This window comes from Otolemur garnettii, unplaced genomic scaffold (genome assembly GCF_000181295.1).
Source record: "Otolemur garnettii isolate 467f Iridium unplaced genomic scaffold, OtoGar3 scaffold00260, whole genome shotgun sequence".
Taxonomy (NCBI): Eukaryota; Metazoa; Chordata; class Mammalia; order Primates; family Galagidae; genus Otolemur; species Otolemur garnettii.
This window is the reverse complement of record NW_003852655.1, coordinates 1,011,068-1,034,443: the sequence shown is the minus strand read 5'-3', so window position 1 is coordinate 1,034,443 and position 23,376 is coordinate 1,011,068. Positions and strand designations below refer to the sequence as shown.

Genomic DNA, 23,376 nt, shown 5'->3' with positions numbered 1-23,376 from the left:
GGAGAGGGGGAGAGGTTCCAGTCAAGTTTAATGAAAGGACAGAGACCCATCTGGGCAAAGACGGTGTCTGCGCTGAGGGTGGGCACAGAGGAGGAAGATTCCACAGCTTGCCAGAAGGTTCTAGCAGGCCAGGGTCTTTCAACTCTAGGGCAGAGCCATGTAGGCCTTTTGTTCTGGGGGAGGAGAAAACAAGGAGGAAGGGTTTAGGCCCCAAAAAGGTAAATATAGAATACTGATTTGGGGCCATTTTTTAGAATGGCCCTTGTTGGGAGAGCAGCAGGGGCTCCCTCTGGTCCACCCAACCTGTGATCATGTTGTGATAAAACCACTAATCTGAGCACTCTGGGAGGCTAAGGGGGAAGGGTCACTTGAGCTCAGGAGTTAGGGACCAACTTAAGCAATAGCGAGACCCCCTTCTACTAAAAATAGAAAAGACTTCTGCTTTAAGCTTATTGATTTCGGTTTTACTCCTTTCATTTTGTAATAATCACTGGAAGGTTGCCACCCTTCTGGGACAAGTCCCATAGTTCTCCCTTCTTTCTGTGAACATCCTCTTTATTCACCTGATTTCTCCACCGTAGCACAGTGGTTATGGCACCAGCCATATAAACCGAGGGTGGTGGGTTCGAACCCAGGCCAGCTAATCAACCGCAGCACAAAAAATATAGCCGGGCATTGTGGCGGGCCCAGTAGTCCCAGCTACTTGGGAGGCTGAGGCAAGAGAATCGCTTAAGCCCATGAGTTTGAGGTTTGCTGTGAGCTGTGATGCTACAGCACTCTACTGAGAGCAACGGAGTTAGACTCTGTTTCAAAAAAAAAAAAATTCTCCACCTTCATCGGTGCCTGTAGCTCAGCGCCTAGGGTGCCAGCCACATACACCAGAGCTGGTGCGTTTGAACCCAGCTCAGGCTTGCCAAACAACAATGACAACAAAAAATAGCTGGGTGCCTGTAGTCCCAGCTACTTGGGAGGCTGAGGCAAGAGAATTGCTTGAGCTGAGACGCCACAGCACTCTACCAAGGGCGACATAATGAGACTCTGTCTAAAAAAAAAAAAAAGAAGAAGAAGAAAAAAAGAAGCTGCTGTGACAGAAAGGCAAGTGCAAAGTTTATACTTATTAAGTCACCAATCGTCAGGGTCCTGGCCCAGCAACGTTCAGTGCATGGTGACTCACGCCTGTAATCCCAGCACTCTGGGAGGCAGAGGCGGGTGGATTGTTTGAGCTCATGAGTTCAGCCTGAGCAAAAGTGAAACCCTGTCTCTACTCAAAATTAAAAAACTGAGACGAGAGCCTTGCTTGAGCCCAAGGGTTGGAGGTTGCTATGAGTTATGATGACACCATGACACTCTATTCAGGGCGACAGCTTGAGACTGCCTCAAAGAAAAAAAGTGAGAGAGAGAGAGACAGGGTCTTTCTCTTGCTCAGGCTCAAACTCCTGAGCTCAAGTAATCCACGTGCCTTGGCTTCTCAAAGTGCTAGGATTAGAGGTGTGAGCCACTGTGCCTGCCTTTAGAGTCATTGCTTATATCTAGTAGTTTTGATTACAGATGTAATTACAGTGTTTATTTCCAGTGAGATCTGTGAACTAAACTAAAATCATGAGCCCTATCCCAGCGACTGACTGACTGAACCCCCTTCTTGGGCAAGGGATCTCCTAAAACTGAGTTGCTGGCTAAGAGAAAGGTCAGATAGGCCTTGTCAGGCCACTCTCCCTTCTTAGACGTTCTTCAAGACTCATTACCAGGCCTGGGGCTATGCAAGGTCCTCAATACACAAAACAAACCACCTAGGTCTGGTCAATTTCCATAGTTTGTCTCTGATTAACAGACCTTATCTCAGCATTCCTTTTCTCTGACTCCTGGTCTTTTAAACAAAGTCTAATTCTTTTAGCCAAATGTCAGCTGAAGAATCTTTAAACCCACCTATAGGGCAGTAGTGGTGAGGACACCTATAATCCTAGCACTCCGGGAGGCCGAGGCTAGAGGATCCCTGGAGCTCAGGAGTTCCAAGACCTGAGCAAGAGTGAAATCCTGTCTCTACTAAAACAGAAAAATTAGCCCTGCATTATAGAGAGTACCTGTAGTCCCAGTTATTGGGGAGGTTGAGACATGAGGATCACTTGAGCCTCAGAGTTTGAGGTTGCTGTGAGCTGTGATGCCAAGCACTCTACCAGGGTGACAAAGTGAAACTCTGTCTCACAAAAAATAAACCAAAAAAAAACCCCTTTTTTTTCCCTGAGACAAAGTCTCACTTTGTCATCCTCAGTAGAGCTATGGCATCATAGCTCACAGCACCCTCAAATTCTTGGGCTCAAGCAATTCTCTTGCCTCAGCCTCCCAAGTAGCTGGGACTATAGGCACCTGCCACACGCTTGGCTATTTTTTTAGAAATGGGGTCTCGCTCTTGCTCAGGCTGGTCTGGAACTCCTGGGCTCAAGCGATCCACTCGCCTTGGCCTCCTAGAGTGCCAAAATTACAGATGTGAGCCACCACCCCAAACCCTTGCTGGGCTTTAAGACAACATTGCCGAAAAGTATCTGGAACAAAGGTGAAGTTGCCCACATGAACTGTAAGCCATTGTCTTCAGCAAGGTGAAAGTGCTTTAAGTGCCCAGACAGCCCACAGAGGCACTGCCACTGCCCCTGATCATGACTCCCTTATGGCAGTGTGGTGAACAGCCTTCAGCTGACAATTGCTCTAAACTTGCTGGTGTTTTTGAGGCATCTTGAACATACAAGTCTATAGACTCTAGAGGCCAGAAGTTGATTCTTTCCATCCACCCTGGGGTCTCCCTCACGGATGCCTCACGCTCTGTGCTAAGCAGGTCCAGGCACACCCACCTCCAGAGTCAGAGGAAGCCAAGAGGCTGAAGAAAGGGCTTGGCAAATCCAGCATAACAGGGGCTGGATGGTGTGGCGCATGCCTGTGGGCGCATGCCTGTGGGCAGCACTTTGGGCGGGTGAGTGGGGAGATGGCTTGAACCCAGGAGCTGAGACCATCCTGAGCAACATAGCAAGATGAAACCCCCATCTCTATCAAAACAGCTGGTTGTGATGCCTGTGCTCCCAGCTGGTCAGGAGGCTGAAGCAGGAGGATTGGATCCATTGAACCCAGAAGTTTAAGGTTGTAGTGAACTTTGATGTTGCCACTGCACTCCAGCCTGGGTGACAGAGGGAGACTTGTGAGATCCTATCGCTTAAAAAAAAACCACAACAAAACGAAAGGGTCTGACTTGTGCCGCCACACAGATGAGCCTTGGAGACACTTGCTGAACAGGAGACAGCCAGTCCATGGAGGACAGGTGCCCTGTGATCCCTGATTGGAGGTCCTACAGTTATCAGATTTTGACAGAGACAGAGTGGACGGGGATACTGGGGACTGCAGAGGCAGGTGCTGGTGTTTCATGGGGACAGAGCTTCTGTTTGGAATGATGAGAAAGGTCTGGAGATGGCGGGTGGTTACAGCTGCACAACATTATGAATGAACTTAGTGCCACTGAACTATGCACTAACATGGGCGTGCCTGTAGCTCAGTAGGTAGGGCATTGGCCACCTACACCGATCAAGGCTGGTGAATTCAAACCCACCCGGGCTAGCTAAACAACAATGACAACTGCAACAAAAAAGTAGCCAGGCATTGTGGCAGGCACCTGTAGTCCCAGCTCCTTGGGAGGCTGAGACAAGAGGATCACTTGAGCCCAAGAGTTTGAGGTTGCTTTGAGCTGTGATGCCACAGCACTCTACCCAGGACCACAGCTTGAGACTGTCTAAAAAAAAAAAGAAAGAAAGAAGGAAAGAAAGAAAATGGCTAACATGGTAGCTTTTTTATTTTTTTGAGACAGAGTCTCACACCCTGACGTCATAGCTCACAGCAACCTCAAACTCTGGGGCTCAAGCAGTTCTCTTGCCTCAGCCCCCTGAGTAGCTGGGACTACAGGCACCTGCCACAATGCCTGGCTATTTTTAGAGAGGGGGGTCTCACTCTGGCTCAGGTTGGTCTTCAACCTGTGGACTCAGAGGATCCGCTTACCTCAGCCTCCCAAAGTGCTGAGATTACAGGTATGAGCCACTGCACCTGGTCTGGGTTTCTTTCTTTTAATGTACAAGTCACAGAATGGAGAGAATGGGATTGGGCACTAGAGGGCAAGACCAGGCAGCAGGGAGGTGGTCCTGGCACCTGTGGGCAGGTGGGCAAGTATGCTGGGAGCTGTAGGTGTGGGCAACATCTCCTCAGCAGCTTCCCCTGCATGGGACCAGGAGAGCAGTCTGGGCAGTGGCAGGAGGGTCCACCCAGGATGTTTATACTCCATGGGGCTGTCCATATTGGTTTTTGTTGCAGTTTTTAGCTGGGGTTGGGTTTGAACCCACCACCTCTGGTATATGGGGCCAGTGCCCTACTCCTTGAGCCACAGGCGCCTCTGGGCTATCCTTAATGTTCTAGGCCTGAAATATGGGTCCACAAACAGGAACTGAGGCTCTGGCAGGCATGGTACCCAGGAAAGTTGAAGGGAAGGGTGGCTGTACGCCACTGGCCTTTAGAACTGCTGACTACAGCTGCCCCTGTGGTAGGATCAAGGCCCCAAGATGACAGACATCAAAGGCGCCCCTTGGCCTTATTTTTCCCAGGCCCTCTCAATAGCCTTGGATGAAAGGTGACCAGTCACTGCCTCTTCTGCCCCTCCAGGAGTGGGGAACTCAGTGCAGAGGGGACTGAGAAAGGGGTCATTGAGGGAGCACCTCCCTTTAGCCCATCCTGACTGCCCCTGCTCACGTATGGTGGCCAATAGCCCAAGCCCGAGGTGGGTCCTGTAGCCCCTGGGTGTCCATCCATGGTCACAGTGCCCAGGAAGGCCAAGGAGGCATCTAGGATGGAGTAGAATCTGAGGGAGCCGTTGGTAGAGCCCACCAAGATCAAGGGCATGGAGGTGGTGGGTGTCGGGGCAAGCCAGAAAGCCTGGGGATGTGGACTTTTGACACCCCCGCCCATGCCTCCTCCGGCCACATGCAGGTGAGGACACAAGCCCAGCCTTTAGACAACAGAGTTTATTTCAGACTCAGCCTCCACTCAGGCCAGGGTTCCTGTGGCCACTGGCCAGGTAAGGGTAGGTCCTGCTCTCACAGTGCCCACCACCACCTTCCAGGAGCATTCCTGCTACCATCATGCCCAGGGTGAAGCTGGGGCCAGATGTGTTAAAAGAGGGCTGTGTGGGAGGCTCCCTACAGGCACTACGGGGCGGTGGGTGGTGTGCGACGGTCACCCCCAGCGACTCTACTCTACCTTTATTGCATTTATACGCTTGTTGGACTCAGAGAATGCTGGGTACAGGTGGGAGAGGGCATTCTGGGGGCCTTGGGCAGGCACAGCCACAGGACAGGGCCTTTCCCAATTGCCCCACCTTCAGGCCCTCAGAAGCTATGGGATGGTCAAGGCTCTGGGGAGGTCTCCCAGGTTCCAGGACCAGGTGGTGTCCTGGACCATAATCTGGGAAAGAGGAGCTCTGGGCCTCCAGGACCGGCCTCCCACTGTCTTTCCTCCAGCCAGGGCGCCAGTGGTGGGTGGAGGACACCAAGGTTCTGCCAAGGTGATCACCAACCTATGGCCAGACCCACAGCATTGGCCCACAGACACCCCCCGCCCCGCCTCCAGGGGCACAGAAAAAGCAGAAATGGGGACAGTGGAGTTACCTCACCCTTTAATGTCCCATGAGGGCGGGACTGAGGCAGAACCCATTCCCGCACTCCCCACCCCCACTTCAGAGACCAGCCTGGGGGTGGGCTCCTCCTGGGTGCCGCTGCTGGAAAGGTCCCCAGAATCACTGGGGCCTCAGGACAGACACACATGGACACACACAGGACTTTGAGGACCCTGCCCTTTGCCTGATGCTGGAGCTCTACCCTGTCCTGCCCCATAGCCCCCAGAGCTGTGCCCACAGGGGTGGGCTCAGCGTCCCTCTCCATTGTACATGTGGGACAGATGGATTTCTATAAGGGATGTGCGTATGTGTGGATGGGTAGGGGTGACTTTGCATGCACTAGCTTCCTTGGGCCTGTACAAGAGTGGCTCTGTGCCCCCACCTGGCCACCAGGCATTATTTTTTCCGGGTCAGGAAGGCCACACCAAGAATCAGGGCTATGGCTGCCACAGCCACCCCGCCAGCCACCAGTAGAAGGTTCAAGTTCTCACATGGCCAGGGACCTCGGCCCCCAGCACCCCCAGGGCCCCCGTTGACAGCCTCATTCTCTTCTGCTCCATCCCCAGGACCCTTGGGCTCTGGGGTTGCATCAGGACTGCCAGTGCCCCCTGTGGGGGCCGTGGGGGCAGGTTTCAGGTTGCTGTGGTTGTTGAGAAGGGCGGGGTCTGCCTTGGCTGTGGTCTTCTTGGGGGCTGCCATCTGCTCTTGTTTCTCTGCTGGGGCCTCCTTTTTCGCAGGCTTGGTTGAGGGGGGTTTCCCATCAGGAGCCGGGGAGAACTTGGCCTCGGCAGTGGTCTGGGGCACCTTGGTTTCGGGCTTGGGGCTGCTGGCTGACTTCCCTCTGGACTCCATGGTGGGTGGTGTTGGCAGGCTGGGTGCAGGCCTGTGGGACAGGCTGGTCGCTGGACTATAGTAGCTCAGGACAGCTCACCCCTGAGCATTATATACGCCTGGAGGGTGATACAAGCGAGGCTGTGGCAAAGGCTGAGGACCCCATTTGTCCAGCCTGAACTACCTTGACTCCATCTCCACCTGCCCAGTTCTCTGGACTCCCAGGAGCCTTCTGTGGGCCTCAGACCCTTATCTACAGGGCCTGGCCATCATCTGTGGGCAGCAACTGCCCAAGAAGCCCTTCCAGTCACAGGCTTAGAGGCTGTGGGCCAGCCAGCAGCCTCAGTTTTCTCATCTGTAAAACAGTCTTCCCCAGGCATGTGCTTGTCTGGAGTAGGGTGGCCCTGAGGACTGGAGAGGAGCATTCAGTCACAGGGAGGTGAGCAGAGCCACAATGGGGAGAACTGACAATGCGCCCTTCTCTGGAGAGCTCTTGTTTCACAGAGGTGGATGCTAAGACTCCTGCCTAGGGTTGTGACCTGGCCCAGGTCTAACAGGAGGAGGAGCAGGGGAGGGCAGCAAGGGTCTAGGCTCTCAGGTGGCTGCAGGGATGGGCATGGGCCCAAGGCCACCATGACCAGAAGGACCCAGATGTGATAAAACCGGCATCTCCCAGGAGGCTGCAGAAGCCAGGCATCCCTAGGCCACTTCCTCAGCTATCTGCACCTCCCTAACCTTGGCACCACTCCCCAGCCCCAGTGGGAGTCCTTTCAGGGCCCAAGGCTGTGCTCACCACTGTGAGCAAAAAGGGTCCCTGGCCTGGGCCTAGGTGGCCACACACCTTGCTGGCTGGGTGGTGCTTGAGTCTCAGCATCCCAGGAGGGGGAGGGGAGAGTGCTGGGGCACTAACCCTGAAGACCTGTTACTACCCACTGAGAAACCCCCACAGGGGGAGGAAGCCTGCTTCCGAGGCTGAAGCCTATGTTTCAGTCTATATTCCCCATGCCAGACCAGGTGCACTGACCACCCTGAAGGTCGCTGGAAGGTCACACCGGGATAGAGGTGTCCTGGTGAGAGGCCCAGCTGATTCTCAGGGAACCCCAGCGGCCTCTTCACCCCTGCAGTTCTGGAGGGGGTCCCAGCTGCGGGTAGTCAAGTCTGCAAAGGCCAGGTGGTCACACTTCCCCCCTCTATTTTTGGTTCACACAATGTTGACCTCCCCAATCCCTGTGCCTCCTTCCTCTTCCCAGAGCCGCTGTGTCACGGAGAGGGGTAAGAGGCCCCTCATTCCGGTGACCTTCAAGGCTAGGTAGGGAACCACTGCTTTGCCCCCTAAAACCTGACCCGCCCCCCCCCGCCCCGCCAGCCCAGGCCTCGCTGCCTTACGTTCTCCTTCTTATGCGGTCTTTTGGACCTCCTGCCTCGCGCTTCCTCCGGCGGGACGGCAGCGGGTGGTGGCTGCGGACCGACACGGAGCCCGGAGTTTCCCACAGTGCACTGCTCTGGTGCAGGAAGCATCAAGCCCCGCCCTGCTCGCCTGGGCACGCCCGCCCCAGGTCTGGGAGGGGAAGCTGGAGAGGGCCTGAGGCTGCCTTCCCCCACCTCATCCAGGGCCCCTTGGTGGCGGTGGGCCTAGGCCCTGCTTCCGGAGGGCAGTTGTTTACTGGAAGATGGGTCTGTTCCCTCCACCCCCAGAGTCCCAAAGAGGAGGCATCTACTTAGAATATTTATTTATTCTCTTACATGACAAGACACAAAAAGTTACAACTCTTAAAACTCTTCAAAAGAAAAAAATATAATTCTGTAAGCAGCAGCAGCTTCCAAGGTACACATGTGATGGGAGGGGGCAACTCCCAGGAACAACCGTGAGCTGGGGGGCCCAGGCCTGAGCCCCAGGTAGTGTCACTGGGTAGGAGCCTCTGTAGAGAGGCCTGGTTTGGGGGACACAGCACCAGCACTGTCAGGATCAATCACTAACACGATCACATGGCCAGGGGATGGGGAGGGAAAGTCTGTGTCACTGACACTGATGGGCCAGGGTGCTGAGGACGGAGCTTTGGAGTGTGGTCAGGGGCCTGATGTAGAGGCTCAGAGAGGAGGGCAAGCCTTTGGAGGACTGGGGGCAGTTCCTGCCCGCCCAAGCAGGGTAGGTGCCCCCAGACTCAATATTGGTCCTCATGCCTGCCCTTCACCCTGGCTAATCTCACACAAGGTGGGGGTCTCAGAGGTGCAGCAAGAGGGGCTAGGCTGCAGTAATCAAGTTCTGGACGGGGTCAGCAGAGAGACTGGGTGTGCCCAGCACATAGGCACAGCAGGTGCCTGGCCAGTGGGGAAGGGCAGAGCCCCCCACAGCCCCATCCCTGAGGGGCAAAGCCCATGGAGGGCAGGGGGTCATAACCTGGTCCTTTTGAGGTGCACATACATAGACCCACACAATGCATGTGAGCTTCCACTGGGCTGGGGCTGAGGGGCCTGCCAGAAAGTTCTACAGTGTGATGGGCTTGCCTTAGGAGTCAGACCTCAGTATAGCCCCTTGCTTGGGATTTCCACCTCAACATGGGGGCAAAAGACCACCAGGCCTTCTGCAAGGCTGGAGGGAGGCAGTCAGAGCCTGCCAAGGCAGGAAGAGAAGCAGGAGGGTGGACGGAAAGGACTGGAAAGCCAGTTGGGCACTGCAGGATCAATAAATAGATGTGTGCAGGTCCCCTTTGTGGACCAGGACAGCCTCAGAGACAGTGACCTAGGGAAGGTTCAGCCTGCCCAGCCAAGGCCCTGGGCCCCCAGCCCAGAGACCAGCTCTGTCCCTGGGAGTGTTCAGGCCAAGGCAGGATTAGGACAGAGGCTGGCTTGAGGAATGTAAAGATTTCTGCATTTTCTACATAAATAAGACATTGATCCCAATGGTGCAGGCAGGGCTCCACCAAGGCCTCGTGCACACCACCCACATGGACCCTGCATGCCCCCCCGCCGATAGGGGAAGGCTAGGAAGGTCTCCCCTCAGTCCTGGGCAGGCCATCCTGCCTGGCTTCACGCTGACCCTGCCCGGCTGGCCAGGTTACAGCAGGTGCAGGCTCAGGCCCTGGTGTCCTGCAGCAGCCCCAGTAGGGACTCCGCAATGCCCAGGAAGTAGACCACCTGGGCGATGCCAAAGAGCGGCGCGATGACCAGGGCACGGCAGTAGGCACCCTTTAGGAAGGCAGAGGGGCCCTCATGCCGCAGGATCTTCCTGTGGAGCAGAGGAGGATCAGAACTGGGGCCCAGCTCCCCTGCCCCCACACTGGGGACCCCACCCACCTGGCACAGTCCAGAAACCCCGAATAGGTGTCCTCGTTGATGCCACGCTGAAGTGACTGCAGCCGTGTCTTCACCACTGCAGGGCACACGTGGGTCAATGTGTGAGCCCCCACTCACTGCCCATCTCCTCGGCTCCCACCCCCAACCTGAGCCCAGACAGGTGCACTGACCATCACAGGGGTTGACAGCCACGGCGGCTGTACTCCCTGCCACACAACCAGCTAGGAAGGACACGTAGAAGGGTGACTTCTCCTCAGACGCTGGACGGCCCAGCTGGTTCAGGTTGGCAAACAAAGGGAAGTAGACAATGGAGAAGGGGACATCCCTGTGGGGAGGGAGGTGGCCATGGAGAATGGCAGGTGCTGGGCGGGCAGGCCAGCCTCCTCCTGCCCTCCCATACTTCCCACCTGAGCAGCGTGGCCCCAAGTCCCTTGTAGAGGCCGGCAATGCCATGGCTCCGCAGCAGGTCTCGGGTCAGCTGGGTGGCCGTTGGCCGGGGAGTGGTTGGAGCCTCTACAGAGGCCTGGGTGCCCCCCTGAGCCGACAGCTGACCGTGAGCAGCCAGGATCTTCTTCTGGGCAGCTGTGGAAAAATAGGCTACTATGTCTCCCTCCTGGGGTGAGGCAGCGGCAGGGGTAGAGTGGGGTCCAGCCCTTGCCCCGGCCCAGCCTCTGCCCTCACCGATGCGGCCTGCATCCTGCAGCTGGATCTTCAGCATTTCCATGGGGGTGGTTACGATCACCTGGCAGGTGCCAGCCCCACAGCCAGCCAGCATCTCCTTAAGTAGGGTCAGCTTCTGCCTGGGGTGGGGCAGGCACCATGGTGAGATGGGAGAGACAGGAACCTCCCAACTGCCATGTCTGGGTGCAGAGGAGGATGGGAAGGTAGAGGCAGACACAGCACTATGGGGGTACAGCATAGACCATGGAGACTTAGGTCCTCTGGCAATAGGCAACCACCAACCTCATGGACAGATGGCCCAACAGGCAAGGGCCTGAGAAGGGAAGTGGGGCTGTCTTCCCACCAAGAAAAAAGAATTGTAGAGTCCTGAATGCCCTGCTCTCAAGTGATGGAGAAAATAGTGGGTCACATCTTGGGCTACGTCATAGGATGGTGGGCAGTGTATGAAGGCCAAGGACTGCTGGGACCAAAGCCCACTCAGCACCTGCTCTGCCCCTCCCCAGGAGAGGAGCAGGTGGGTGGAAGCCTAAGCCAGGGGCCTGAGTGTGGGCAGAGGCCCCAGGTAGGAGCCAGTGGGTGTCTGGAGCCCAAGGCAGGACCACCCAGGTGTTTACCACAGGCCCCGCCCCCCCCATGGCCTGGGCCCAGCATTCAGGCGAGTTAAGCCCCTGACCCGTCCTTAGAGAGCTGATGGCGGAAGAAGTCATTGGCTGCCAGCTTGATGGCCTTCTCGGGGGTGACAAGGGTCAGGTTCACAGCAGCTCCTGTTGGGGCACACAGGGGTCAGGTGGGACATTGGGGTGACACAGGCAGGTCAGTTGGGGTACATGTACTCAGTGGCTTGGCTCCAGACCCTAGCTTCCAGCTAGCACTTGTTTCCCCAGTCACTGCCTGGCTGCTGCCTCCTGCCCTCTCACCCACATTTGGGCCCTAGTTTGTGCCAGGCAGGGCGGGGACAGGGGCAATGCCTCCGCCTCCTCCAGGCCCTCTCTCCTCCCCGTCCCCCCTGCATAATCCTCCTACTCTGCCTCCATCTGTCTCTGATTCCAGGGAAACAGGTCTCACCTAGCTACCAAGCCAGTGGGGATCAGAACCCCGGAGTCCTTGGGTGGTCTTCCCCAGGGGACAGGAGGTATTTGTAGGGGAAGGGGGGACAGAGGGAGGTGTCTAAGTGTGGGTCAGTGCTCAGGGGAGCCTGTGGAGAGCCCCTATCTCAGCACTGAGGGCTCAGGGCTGTGCAGCTTCTGGCCAGATCCAGGCTTGCAGATTGTTTGCTAAGCTGCTTTGCAGTGATGCCCCTCCCCCCCGCCAGGCACAGATGGGTACTGCCTATCCCAGAAGGCAAGGAAGGAGGCTGTAGCCACCAATGAAACATAGACCCTCTGCAGTACCCAACCACACCAAGCACTGGCATTAGTGGGGATGGAGAGAGCATGCCACCCACCCGGAGATGCAGCCCAGACTTTCGGCAAGGGTGCAGCCAGCCACCACTAGACACATTCACACTTACACAGCAGGCTCAGGCTGGCTGCCCTGCTACTGCACGCCCCCACTTGCCTCCCCAGTGAGGCTTCTCGTGGCTGCTACCCAGACCTGCCCCCTCCAGAGCCTCACCCCGGTACATGCCAAAGTAGCCCTCGGAGCGGATGGTCTTGATGAGACAGTCAGACCTGCAGTCAAGGGGATAGGGTGAGTTGGGGACCAGTGTGGCCATTCCCATTCCTCAGTGCAGATGGAGGTCAGCTCTTTCCCTACCAGGGGCCTGAGGTCTCTGGATTGTCCAGGGCTGACAGAAGAGGCCAAGTCCTAAGCTTTAGCAGTGACCTCAGGCATGATGGTCTCTGAGTCTCTCCCAGGACTCCCCTGCCTTGCGTGTCTCCTTTAGTCTCATGGGGTGGGGGGGGATAGGAGGATAGCTCAGAGGTATAAGCCTCACCCCACCCCCACATCACATGAGCACTCTCACATGCTGGTGTACATGCGCTGGCCATTCTGCTGGTTCTGCAGCCTCGTCTTAGCCAGGTCAATGGGGAACACACAGGTGACCCCGATCAATCCAGCGATGCCACCATTGATGAGCTTGGCTGGCAGGCTATGGGCAGGTGGGGAGGGGGATGGTCAGGATCTGCTTCCTGGACCATAGGTCAGGGGTGGGGAACAGGTATGCAACCAAGACTGAAGTCCAACCTGATCTGCTTATCAGCCATTTAACTTGATCCCCAGGTAAGAGCCAGACAGTGTCGATACAGGTAGTGTTGGGGGAGGTAGTGCAGATGGAGGGTGGGATTGATCCTCCACCTTCCAGGGAATTTCCAGGCTCAGCCACCACTTCTGTTGTGGAAGGTGAGGGACAGCAATCAGTGGAGGATAAGGCAAACCAGAATAAGCCTCCAGACCCTGGCTGCAGACTAGAGCCATCTCTGACTGGTGCATGAGTCGCCTGCCACCCCCCACATCCCAGGGACCACCCCTTTTCCCCTCAAGCCCCCCCACCAGCTCCTCCCAGCTTGCACTTGCTCATGCTCACGTGCACCCAGAGAGCTCAGGCTATTAAAGGGCCAGGTGCCACTGGGGGGCAGCGCAGGGGCAGGTGGCCTGCTGGAGCACTTCGACCCTGGGCTGGGCTGGGGTGACCATCCCCCCTTCCTCAGGCAGGGGTAACCGCACCTGCCCTCTTCAGATGGGGGCTTGAGTTTCCTCACTGGCTTCTCCTAGATGATCCAAGGTCCCCCACCTTCTGGGCTCAGTTCTCAGCTGCCCAGATGGACCTAGCCCCACTCCAGACCTGCAGAGACTTCCCCACAGAGAAGCACCAAACCCACCACTGCCCTCTGCCCATCTCCACCCTCTCCCTCATACCCCACCAGCCTCACTCACACAGACCACAGGGATCTAGCAGAGCTTCAGGAGTGTGTGGGGATGGCTGACCTTCTGAAGCCCCTGTGGTTGGCACCCCCATCTACTACAGGGTGAGGGAAGAAGGGGACTCTCCTAGTAGGGGTAGGGCTGTGGAGTCAGAGCCAGGCCCAAGGGCCTCCCATGGGGTACAGCCATAAAAAATGAGTGGGGGGTCTCCCTGAGTCCTGGTCCCCATGCGCCCCCTCCTCGCAACCCCTCACAGGCTAGCTGTCACAGGCTCATACCCGCAGCAGGGTCACACAGTTCGCTCCTGCCTATGGTCTCCTGGAGGACCTGTGACCTTCACCTTGGCTTTCCAGGGGCTCCCTGCCACCGCCCTGCTTTCTGGTCCTGCTCACCCCAGGTACTCAGGACCAGGCTTCTCCAGGACTCCAGCAACCGGCTCAGGAGGCAGCGAAGCTGCTGGTAGGAGGTGAGACGCCCGGGATTGGCCACAGGGCTGGGCGGGGCGGGCCTGAGGGGCGGCGACTTTCTCTTTCACTTTGGGCAAGCTGGGGCCTCCTGCAGCTCTGGGAGAGTGGGTGAGACAGTTTCAGGGGGACAGGGCACAGCCTTGAGCACCAGGGAGTGGGGCTGGGGAATGGGTCTGACGTAGGCTGCTGCAGCAAGGCCAGACCCCCACACATACACTGAGACCCCAGCCACCTGGTGGATTCCGGTCTGCAGCCTGACACCGTTTGGGTGGGACTCTTTCTGTGTCCAGGCACTTTGTATGTACCTGCATGGGGAATCCGGTGCTGTGGGCAAAGATGGGCTGACACTCATGTTCTGTGGGACCTCTGTGTACGTTACAGGCAAGTACTTATCAAAAGAACCTCAAGCTAGGGCGCAAAAAGGTATGTTTGTCCAGACTAGAAAGGACTGAGAAAAGGTCGCTGGGTCCTAGAGGCCACTGGGTGCACCCACAGGCCCTGATCAGCTGGTAGGTCCAGAGGGCATGGGAGCTGGCACTCCTAGAACCCTATGCCTCCACCACCCACCACACCCAAGGCTTCACCTCTCCCTGCCGCAGCCAGTGGTAAAGGACCAACTGACCTCTGAACGTCTACCTGACCTATGAGCACCACTCACCACCCCATTCTCCAGGTGTAGACTGGCCACACAGCTCTCTGCCGCCTGGGGTCACCCCTGGCCTGCAGAAACTGAGTCCTGCCTTTCTGAGCAAACCCCTCCTCTCCAGACCCTGCCTCCTGTTTAGGATGAGGGGGCCGCCCAGGTTACACAGACCATCCCAGGTAGGGAAAAGAATACTGATCTCAGAAAGAGAGATGCAGGCCTAGAGGTTCCATGCCACACACTGCAGGCCAGAACAGCAGCTTGGCTGAGGACTGACAGGGGCATGCCTTGGCAAAAATGGGCAGGGGGACCTCTAGGCCCTGAACTCCTTTTTCCCATCCTCACAGGGCAGCACCTACCCCTTGCTATGAGATAGCCGGCTAGGGCCCCCCCACCCTGCGCAGATGTTGTCATAGAAACCTGCAGCCATGCCTCTGAGGCCCCAGGGTAGTGCTCACTGTGCCTTCTCCTATTCAGGTAAATTGAGGCCACAGGCAGGCTAGGGAGAGAGCAGAAGAACCCACAGGGACCACCTCACTGCTGCTCCCTAACCTGCAGGATTAAAATCTCCCACACTGAGGCCGCCCAGCTCCTCCTCCAAGAAAGGTGATGGGGGTGAGGCCAGAGTCTGGGATTGGCTCCCCAAGCCCCACCCGAACCCCCAGTCTCCTTCCTCTTGGAGCGGTGCTTTTAGTCCCGCTGGCTGGAGGGTCCCAGGGTCTCTTTAACTAAGCAGTGCCGCCTTGGTGGACAAAGAGGAAGCAGATTGGGGGCCGCTCCCTCTGCTCCAAGGCCGCCCTGTTGGGGCTCAACTTGCCGTGCTGTCCCCGGCGTGGGGACCGCGACTCTGGCCATGCACGTGTCCATACATGTCCGATGAGGCCCCACGTGTGCGGCCCCCACAGTCTGGCTTCTCTCCTCCTAGGGCCCCGGCACCCACCCGCGGGGACACGTGTACGCGGGGAGCGCGCTCGGCACCACCGGGGCCGAGCACGGCCTCCCACACCCGGGCAGCAGCGGGTTGGAGCATCTGTCGGTCCGGGCCCCGCCGAAGCTACTCTATCCGGGCAGCCGTCACCTCCCCGGGCCGCCGCGGCACCCCTCGGCCCCGTAGGTTGGCCGCTCCGGTGAGCACAGCAGAAGGGAGCCGCCAGGTGGGCACTCACCGCGTTCTGCCGCCGCCGCCGCGCTCGCCTCCCCGCCGTGCCGCGCGCCCAGCCAGCACCTAGGCGGGGAGGCGCGTCCGCTCGGCGCCGCGCGCGCTCCGCCCCTGGCCCGGGCTTCGGCTCCCCCTCCCGGCCGCCACGGCTACTGCGCCCGGCCAGGCACAGCCCGGCGCCCACCCGCACTCAGTGACCCGAGACCAAGTCTGTGGGGCCGCAGGGCGGGGGACCTGCGCAAGGTGCAGAGACCAAGCCTGGGTTCCCAGGGCCCTTCTTTGGTCTCCGGGTCCTGGAGACATGTGAAAGGGAGCAGGTGGACATGGTGTCCTGGGGAGGTGGGGGTCTCTAGGGCAGACCCTAGGTGCTGAGTGGAAACAGCCAGCCAAGTGCTGGTGGCCTAAGTGGAGGCGCACGTCAGCGGCCCAGGTGACTTTGTATCCACCCACGCTGCCGCTCACTCACAGCTACTTAGTAGCACCAGCTCCTCCCCCTTCCCGGGAAGAACAGGACCAAAAGGAGGTCCCAGGCATGGTGAGAAGGGAGGCAGGAGCCAGGGCTGCAGGAAGTCTGCCTGCAGGCTGGGCCTCCCTCCAGTCTCTCCATCAGCAAATAAACCAAGCTTTGAGACAGGACACAGGAGAAAGTGCAGGTTTGTTGCCCATGGGGGATGCTGTCCCCACACACTAATGAGGTTTGAAGGTGGGGGTTTTTGACAATTAGCCAGGGCATATCCAGGACCAGCCCAAAGTCTGTGGGGCCTAGTCCTGGGCAGGCTCTGGGGACTGTGGAACCAATGGACCGGGCAGAGCAGGGTCCTCGGGAGCCAAGCCTGTGCGTCGGATGCCATCTTGGTATTTGCGGCGGCCAAGCTCCAAGACTGCCCGAACCTCTTCAGCCACATCCTGCCGGTCACTCTGCTCCAGTGCCTGCACCAGGAGCCCCACGGCCCCTGGCTGCCCAGACTGGCGTTCAGCCCAGGAGAAGAGCATATGGCGTATCTGCCCATCTAGGTCATCCCTGGGAGGGGAATTATGGATGGAGCTGCCCTGCCCACCTGCTCAGGACCAGCCATCACACTCAGGGCCTCACTTCCCCCAGCCTTGGGCCAGCTGTGGCCAGACCCTTCCTTTCCAGCCTGGTGTTTGCCCTGCTCCCAACTCCCCTGGATAAAGCTTCTGCTAGCATCAAGTAGGACCCTCTGGGCACCCAGGGCCCAGCCCTGAGGCAGGCACAAGGAGGGCAGTAGAAGGCTTACCGGAAGTTGTGTCGGATGCGTTGCAGCTCACGGTAGGGCACACCCAGGTGCAGGGCCACAGCTGGCCAGTCTACACCCAGGCGCCCAGCCACACTCAGCAGGTTGCTCTGGGTCAGGAAACCAGTCTCAGCATCGCCCAGGTTCAGAGGTGCCAAAGAGGGGCTGGCCCCCCGCCCAGGACCCTCAGACCCTCGTAGCCTCTGTTGGAAGAAGGAAATGCAGTGAGTCCCAGACCCTGCCCAAGTCACTCCTGGGCCCCTGTCCCACCCACATCCCTCCCCACTGCCCCCAGTCCCACCGGCAACTTGATGGGCAGAGTGGCCATCCACAGGGCATTGGTGCCCTTTTTCTGCCGGGCAGCCTCAGCCTCCTCAGGCACATGTGTAGGCACTGTGCCCCGGTAGAAAGATACCTGAGGGGGATCAAGCAGAGTTCAGAGCTCTGGCTCCTACTCAGGCAACCCTGAGGGCCCTACCCCACTGGCCCACCTGGCCCCGCACAGCCTGAGCCTCCCTGTCCAGCGTGGTGGTCACATAGACCTCCTTCACATTCTTCAGATGAGAGTAGAAGACAAAGCAGATCCTGCCCTCCACGCAGTCTGGGCGATCTGGGGGTGGGTGATGGGCTCAGCGGAGGGGTCGGGGACAGCTGTGAGGCTCCCACTCCAGGGCCCAGCAGCCTACCAGCATCTACGTCGATGCCCCGCTCAAAGGCTGCAAAGAACTTCTCGCCCTCAAACATCTCCACAGTGTCGGAGGGCTCAGGGCCTCGATACCTCTCTAGCAGCCGCTGAAGGGTGGCATCCACCTACGGGCACCCATGCTACTCAGAGCCCAAAGCCCTATACCCATCTGGACTCCTGGTCCCCCTCTCCCCCCTGCGCCCACCAGTCCTCACCTTGTTTCGGGGCAGGCACTGTAGGAGGACCTGCTCAGGGTCTCGCCGCCGCTGCAGGGCGATGAGGTTCACACGGTGTAGCCGCAGCCGCTCCCAGGCCTTGCGTGCCAGGCCTCCTACGCAGGTCTTGGTGGTATACCAGAGCCAGTACCTGGGGGTGCTGGGGATGAGGGGGGCTGTACAAAGTGGGGGTAGGGACTGGGGGAGCTGGGTGGACACTGACCAGGAGAAGTGTGTGACCTGGAAGCGAGCATACAGGTGTGTGAGCTCCAGTACCACCTGAGCAGTGATGTCATCCCAGGTAACTGCAGGGGGCGCCCAGTATAACAGGTGCAGGCAAGAGCGGTCCAGACTGAGGCCTGGGGACAGAAGGAGGCAGTAGTCTAAGGCTCACCCCCTAAGCACTGTCCCCCATATGTTATGGGCACAGGTCCAGGTACATCATGGAGTCACCTCTCACCTGTGATGCCAGAGGGCAGAGGCAGCTGCACAGTGACTGGTTGGAGGAAGTTGGGGGGACCACTCTGAGAGAGGCACAACAGTGGGCTCACTGCAGCCTCTGGCTCCCCCAGGAGAGCTTGCAGCTCCTGGCCAGCCATGTGCACCACCTGGGGCAAAGAGACTGCCTGAGCACCCAATTGTGACCTAAGGCTCTACTTGCCACCTTTTGTGCTATACTGGCCATACCTGCATGGAAACTCGACGAGGCTCCTCCGTGGCCCCAGGGGGGAAGGTGACCTTGACCCCAGGATGACCAGAAGAGCACAGCAGCGTCCCCTCTGTTGTCACCAGACAGGCATTGGATACAGGACGTGAAACCACAAGGAACCAGGAGAAGTGGGGCACCTGGCAGTGAGCCCAGAGCCTCTGGGATGGGAGGAGTGGGAGGAGAAGGGGGGTTAGGGCAAAGCTGTCAGATGGGGTGGGGGGAAGGGTAGGCAGGGGTAGATGGGGCATACCCCTTGCAGGCCTGGGGGGTGCCTCACCTTGGGTGTCTCTTCTTTCAGGTGGGTCTCCAGATCATCCCAGCTGTTGTCAGTGCATGTCCTGACCACTACCTCACGACAACGCCGGGCCCGTGGGGGGACAAACAATAGCCAGAGGCCCACATCCTGCCAGGCAAAGGTGCTGTGAGGCTGAGGCCAAGCCTAGGGCCTCCACACCTGCCCCCTGCCCCAAGCCGTCCATGCCTGCTGGAAGGCCACCCTGTGGGGTTGCAGCTCCAGGACACCGCTGAGCAGGGCATCGTGAGGACCCAGGTGGACAAGGCCTGGCTCTGGCAACAACAGTCGATAGTGGACAGTGATAGGAGTAGTGGTGGCCCCTGCTGGGAACTGCAGGCGAACACCACAGGCTAGGGTCACAGAGCAGCCTTGGGGAGTCACAGGGAAGCTGAGTGAGGAAAAGGTGGGTGTCAGACCAGACCCAGAAAGGCCTGTGTCAGAGTCTAGTGCCCTGGGGCAGGGACGAGGGGACTGGTAGACTAGACATTCCTCCAGCTGTCCCTCATCCCAGCCCATACCTGTCCAAATCTGAGGTCAGGAATAGTCTGGGCATTTCCAGAACAGGGGATATCCCTGTGGAAGGGACAGACATGTCATCAGGATGGTGCCTATGTAGTATCACGGCCGGCCCCTCTCTGGCACCAAGCCTACCTGGGGGACTTGAGGATTCTGACAAGGGCTCGCCCAGAGGGTTCCCCTGCAGGCGCACAAAGGGGGCGTCTAGTAACTCAGGGGGCACGTCCCGGAGCTGGTTGTCCCTCAAGTCAAGCCGGGCAAGCAGTGGGAGGCGGGCCAAGCCGGCAGGCACTGAGGCCAGGAGGTTGCTGTGCAGGACAAGAAGCCGCAAGGACCGCAACCCCGCTGGAGGCAGGCGCTGGCTTAGGGTGGGCAAAGGACCACTAAGGGCCACCCCCGGCCCTCAGCACCAGGATGGTCATACTGCAGCCTTCCAGAAGTTGTCTCAGGCCGCCCTGCATGGGGAGGGCTCAGAGGACTGCACAAGAGTCGTGGGGCTGGGGTTGTGAGGGTGACCAAGGAAGCAGCTGTAGGCCAAGCCTATGTAGGGGCCCAGCTGAAGGCAGAGCTTGGCCAGTGGCTGAGGGAAGCTACTCATGATGCCCATGAACCCAGGGGCTGCAGCTGCTACTCACCAAGGGAGGCTGGGAGGCTCTGCAGCCGGTTGGAAGCCAGATTGAGCTCACTGAGGCTGCTCAGGCCTCCAATCTCTGGGGGCAGAGTGTCCAGAAGGTTCTTAGAGAGATCCAGGCGCTGTAGGGTAGAAAGGGCCCCCAGTGCTGCAGGCAGTGTTTGAAGGCAATTGTGTGTCACGGTGAGGAAGGTGAGGGATGGGAGGGCTCCCAGGGCTCCTGGCAGCTCTGAGAGGTGGTTGTGAGACAGCAGGAGAGCATCCAAGCCTTGCATCTGCAGGACACAGCCTGGCAGTGTCTCCAGGCTGTTGAAGCTGAGGTCCAGGTGGGCCAGGTGGGCCAGGCCACTCAAGCCACCAGGCAGAGTGGTCAGGGCGCCATGAATGCAGGCACCTAGTGCATCCCGGCACTGCCCTCCTGGGAAGAGGGGGAGGCAGATGTGGCCCTCAGAACCAGGGTCTCAGGTCCCAGGTTGGCCCTGCCATCCAGCCAGAGAAAAAGCTGCTTGAGAGCCACAGATCTCCCTCTTCCACTCTCACTAGACAGGGACAGACAGATATTGGAAGAGTGCCAGCAGATGCAGGGAACAGGGATGGGACCACTGGTTTATCTCAGCTCATAGCCACACCCATGATCTGCCCTGGGAGCAACATCCACACTGGGTCTGCCAAAAGACCCCATAGGCAGCTTCAGGGTATAGGAACCGGGACACAGCCAGCCTTACCTTGGGAAAAGAGAGTGAAAGGGCTGAGGATGGGGACCAGGAGAAGGACAAAGAGTTCATACTGAGGAACAGGGAGGCAAGGCCTGGAGCTGGGGTTGGGGTCAAGGTTTGCCTTTGAGGACCCAGCAGTGGCAGGGCAGAGCTAGAGCTAGGGAGAGGGTCGGGAATGGGTGGGGCTCACCTTTGAGTACCAGGGAGCAGAGATGGGGCAGACTCCAAGGCACCCGGGTCAGGGTGGCTTCCAGCAGCTGAGGGTCCTCGTGGGTGCTCAATCTCAAGAACTCCACCTGCAACAGCTGAGGGGGCTGCTGGGCACACAGGTGCAGCAGCTGGTGGCAGCCCCCGGCACACAGGTCGAAGCTCAATCGGTTCCCAGCCAGGAGCACAGGCACCCCGGGCCCTGCAACCACAGCCTCCGCAGCATCTCCGGCAGCATCTTCTGCAGCAGCAGCAGCGGTCTCGGGCTCCAGCCCCTTCATCACTGCAGCCATCATCCACCGACAGTTCCCAGGGGCCAGACATGTCCTAGCATGCAGGCAGGCCTGATCAGGCAGGGCCCAGGGAGACTGCAGAGGAAGGGGGAAGAGTGCGCAGGAGTGGGGGATGGGAAGCCCTGGGAGCCCTCCCATCCCTCACCTTCCTCCCCTTCCTACTAGGGGAGCCCTGAGGCCAGGGCCAGGGCTGGACAGAGGAGGGGAGACCCTGTGGTCACTCTGCAGCCCTGGAGCCTGGATCATTGCTGGAAAGGGTGTAGGGAATATGCCTGGCTGGAAGGAGCACCAGGCAGGGAGACCCTGTCAGGGACACCTGCTGGAGGCAGGGATAGTGAGACTTCAAGTCCTAGTTCTGGAAATCGAAGCAAGTGACTCCGCACCTGTCAGGTCATCCAGGCTGCTGCCCTGCTCTGGGGTTGAGTCAACTTTCAACCTTCACGCCCATCAGTTTTGAGGGGAGGCGGGCGACCTCCACCTACCACTGTATCCCCACAGGTCAGAGAACCCAGCGTAAGAGCAAGGACCTGGGGTGTAAGCCACTGGGCTGCTCCAGGGTGCGGCGGACCGGACCCTAACCCATGACCCCTGGAGGAGGGTTGTCCCGCCCTTCCCGGTTCACACCTCGCTCCGCTAGGGAGGGCTCAGACCGCGTGGGGGGGGGGGCGCGGGCCCAAGCTCGGAGAGAGCATTCTCGCCCTTCCCCGGCATTCGCAGCGCCGACACAGGCTCAAGATGCCTGGGTGTCGAGGCAGCGCACAGTCCCGACCTCCGGCAGTGAACGCCCCTGCCACCCCCAACGCGCCCGCGGCCGGCGAGTACCTGCCTCCCGTGGGGCGTACACCCCAGCGCCCGTCAGCGTGCTCCGCGCCCGGGTTCCCGCCGGCGCGCTTCCGGGCGGGAGATACCAGGCCCGCCCCAGCCCCACCCCCCAGCCACGCCCCGCGGCGTAGATCCGGGGCCGATCTGTCCTGGTGTAGCGCCGCTTCCTCTGAGGCCGCTCGGTGGGGCCCGGCGCCTGCTTTAAGCCTGCCTGGAAGGTAGGCGGTGAGCTGAGGGTCTGGGCCCGCGTGCGATCCCAGGGTGTAGGGGAGGACATTTGCTGGCTGATCGCAGCCGCCGTCCCACACCACACCTTCTGGAAGGCAGAAACTCTAGGAGCGTCCTTCCCCAAGCAGCTTCTCTGGGAAACCTCCCAGGTCCTCCTCTCAGTCCTGGCATAAACACCCAAGCTGGCCACAGCTACAGTGACCCTTCTTTATTTTTTTGAGACAGAGTCTCACTTTGTCACTCTTGGTAGAGTGCAGTGGCGTCATAGCTCACAGCAACCTCACGCTCCTGGGCTAAAGTGATCCTCCTGCCTCAGCCTCTTGAGTAGCTGGATGGGTTCCCAGCACAACGCCTGGCTAGTTTTTCTATTTTTAGTAAAGATGAGGTTTCAATCTTGGTCAGGCTGGTCTGGAACTCCTGAGCTCAAGCAGTCCATCTGCCTTGGCCTCCAGAGTGCTCCAATGACCTTTCTTTATTGGCCATCACTCTGAGCCAGTGCCCAAGCAGTGAGTGGCTTAGCCTCCTGGAATCCTCGTCTGAGTTTCCCAAAGGAGGAAAAGGAGACTCTGTCCGAGACCCTGCAGCTGGTCAGTGCCACAGCCAAGAACTTTACTGGATGGGTCTGCATTCCCCACCAGTAGTGACCTGCCTGCTTCTTTATTCACTGGCTTCCTGTGCAGTGGAGTCCTGTTGCTTCTACTCCAAGTTTATGATGTACTTCCTCTTCCTTCTACCAGGGTGGGCAGGTCCCTTCCAGGCCTCACTACCTCATTTTCTGTAGCCCCTGTCTTTTATTCAGTCTCCACATAGCTGCCAGAGGGATCTTTTTCAAAAGCAATCACAGGAATGTTATTCAGCCTTAAAAAGGAATGAAGCCAGGCACAGTGGCAAGCATCTATTGTCTGAGGCATTAGGCAGCTGAGGCAGGAGGATTGCTTGAGCCTAGCCTGTAGGAGGTACACACTGCACTCTTGCCTAGGCAGCACAGTCAGACCTGTGAAAGAAACAACGAAAGTAAGAAAAGAGAGAGAGAGAGAAGAGAAAACAAAAGAAAAATCCTGCACTTGAGCCCAAAAGTTTGAGATTGCTGTGAGCTATGATGATGATACCATGGCCATGGCACTCTACCCAGGGGGACAGCTTGAGGCTCTGTCTCAAAAAAAAAAAAAAA

At 58.5% G+C, this 23,376-nt stretch overlaps 3 protein-coding genes across 8 annotated transcripts; all 3 read right to left on the bottom strand.

The window, feature by feature from the left end:
- Positions 1 to 6,088: 6,088 nt before the first annotated feature.
- Positions 6,089 to 6,544, bottom strand: CEND1 (cell cycle exit and neuronal differentiation 1). The gene has a single exon (XM_003802774.1). It carries the CDS (start codon positions 6,542 to 6,544, stop codon positions 6,089 to 6,091), a length of 456 nt encoding a protein of 151 aa, XP_003802822.1.
- Positions 6,545 to 8,236: 1,692 nt separating this feature from the next.
- On the bottom strand, positions 8,237 to 14,853 carry SLC25A22 (solute carrier family 25 member 22). Of its 5 annotated transcripts, none has more exons than XM_023508575.1 (10): positions 14,833 to 14,853; positions 12,686 to 14,238; positions 12,465 to 12,590; positions 12,113 to 12,168; positions 11,172 to 11,262; positions 10,499 to 10,617; positions 10,225 to 10,399; positions 9,988 to 10,142; positions 9,818 to 9,893; positions 8,237 to 9,749 (listed from the first exon to the last, which is right to left on the bottom strand). In XM_023508575.1, the coding sequence occupies exons 2-10, from the start codon at positions 12,703 to 12,705 to the stop codon at positions 9,596 to 9,598; spliced, it is 972 nt and encodes a 323-aa protein (XP_023364343.1). In that variant the 5' UTR covers positions 12,706 to 14,238; positions 14,833 to 14,853; the 3' UTR covers positions 8,237 to 9,595. The 5 variants fall into 5 exon arrangements, with proteins under 5 accessions (XP_023364343.1, XP_003802821.1, XP_012668779.1 ...); XM_003802773.3 differs by lacking the exon at positions 14,833 to 14,853 and having other exon boundaries at positions 12,686 to 12,829; positions 13,166 to 14,704; XM_012813325.2 differs by lacking the exon at positions 14,833 to 14,853 and having other exon boundaries at positions 12,686 to 12,829; positions 13,642 to 14,704.
- A 1,445-nt stretch (positions 14,854 to 16,298) lies between these two features.
- PIDD1 (p53-induced death domain protein 1) lies at positions 16,299 to 21,331 on the bottom strand. Of its 2 annotated transcripts, XM_023508569.1 has the most exons (15): positions 20,846 to 21,331; positions 19,944 to 20,357; positions 19,444 to 19,653; positions 19,311 to 19,365; positions 18,979 to 19,180; positions 18,775 to 18,900; positions 18,476 to 18,655; positions 18,249 to 18,396; positions 18,012 to 18,147; positions 17,789 to 17,939; positions 17,575 to 17,698; positions 17,380 to 17,498; positions 17,190 to 17,303; positions 16,892 to 17,091; positions 16,299 to 16,653 (listed from the first exon to the last, which is right to left on the bottom strand). In XM_023508569.1, the coding sequence occupies exons 1-15, from the start codon at positions 21,291 to 21,293 to the stop codon at positions 16,395 to 16,397; spliced, it is 2,886 nt and encodes a 961-aa protein (XP_023364337.1). In that variant the 5' UTR covers positions 21,294 to 21,331; the 3' UTR covers positions 16,299 to 16,394. The 2 variants fall into 2 exon arrangements, with proteins under 2 accessions (XP_023364337.1, XP_023364336.1); XM_023508568.1 differs by having other exon boundaries at positions 17,789 to 18,147.
- Between the last annotated feature and the right edge of the window lie 2,045 nt (positions 21,332 to 23,376).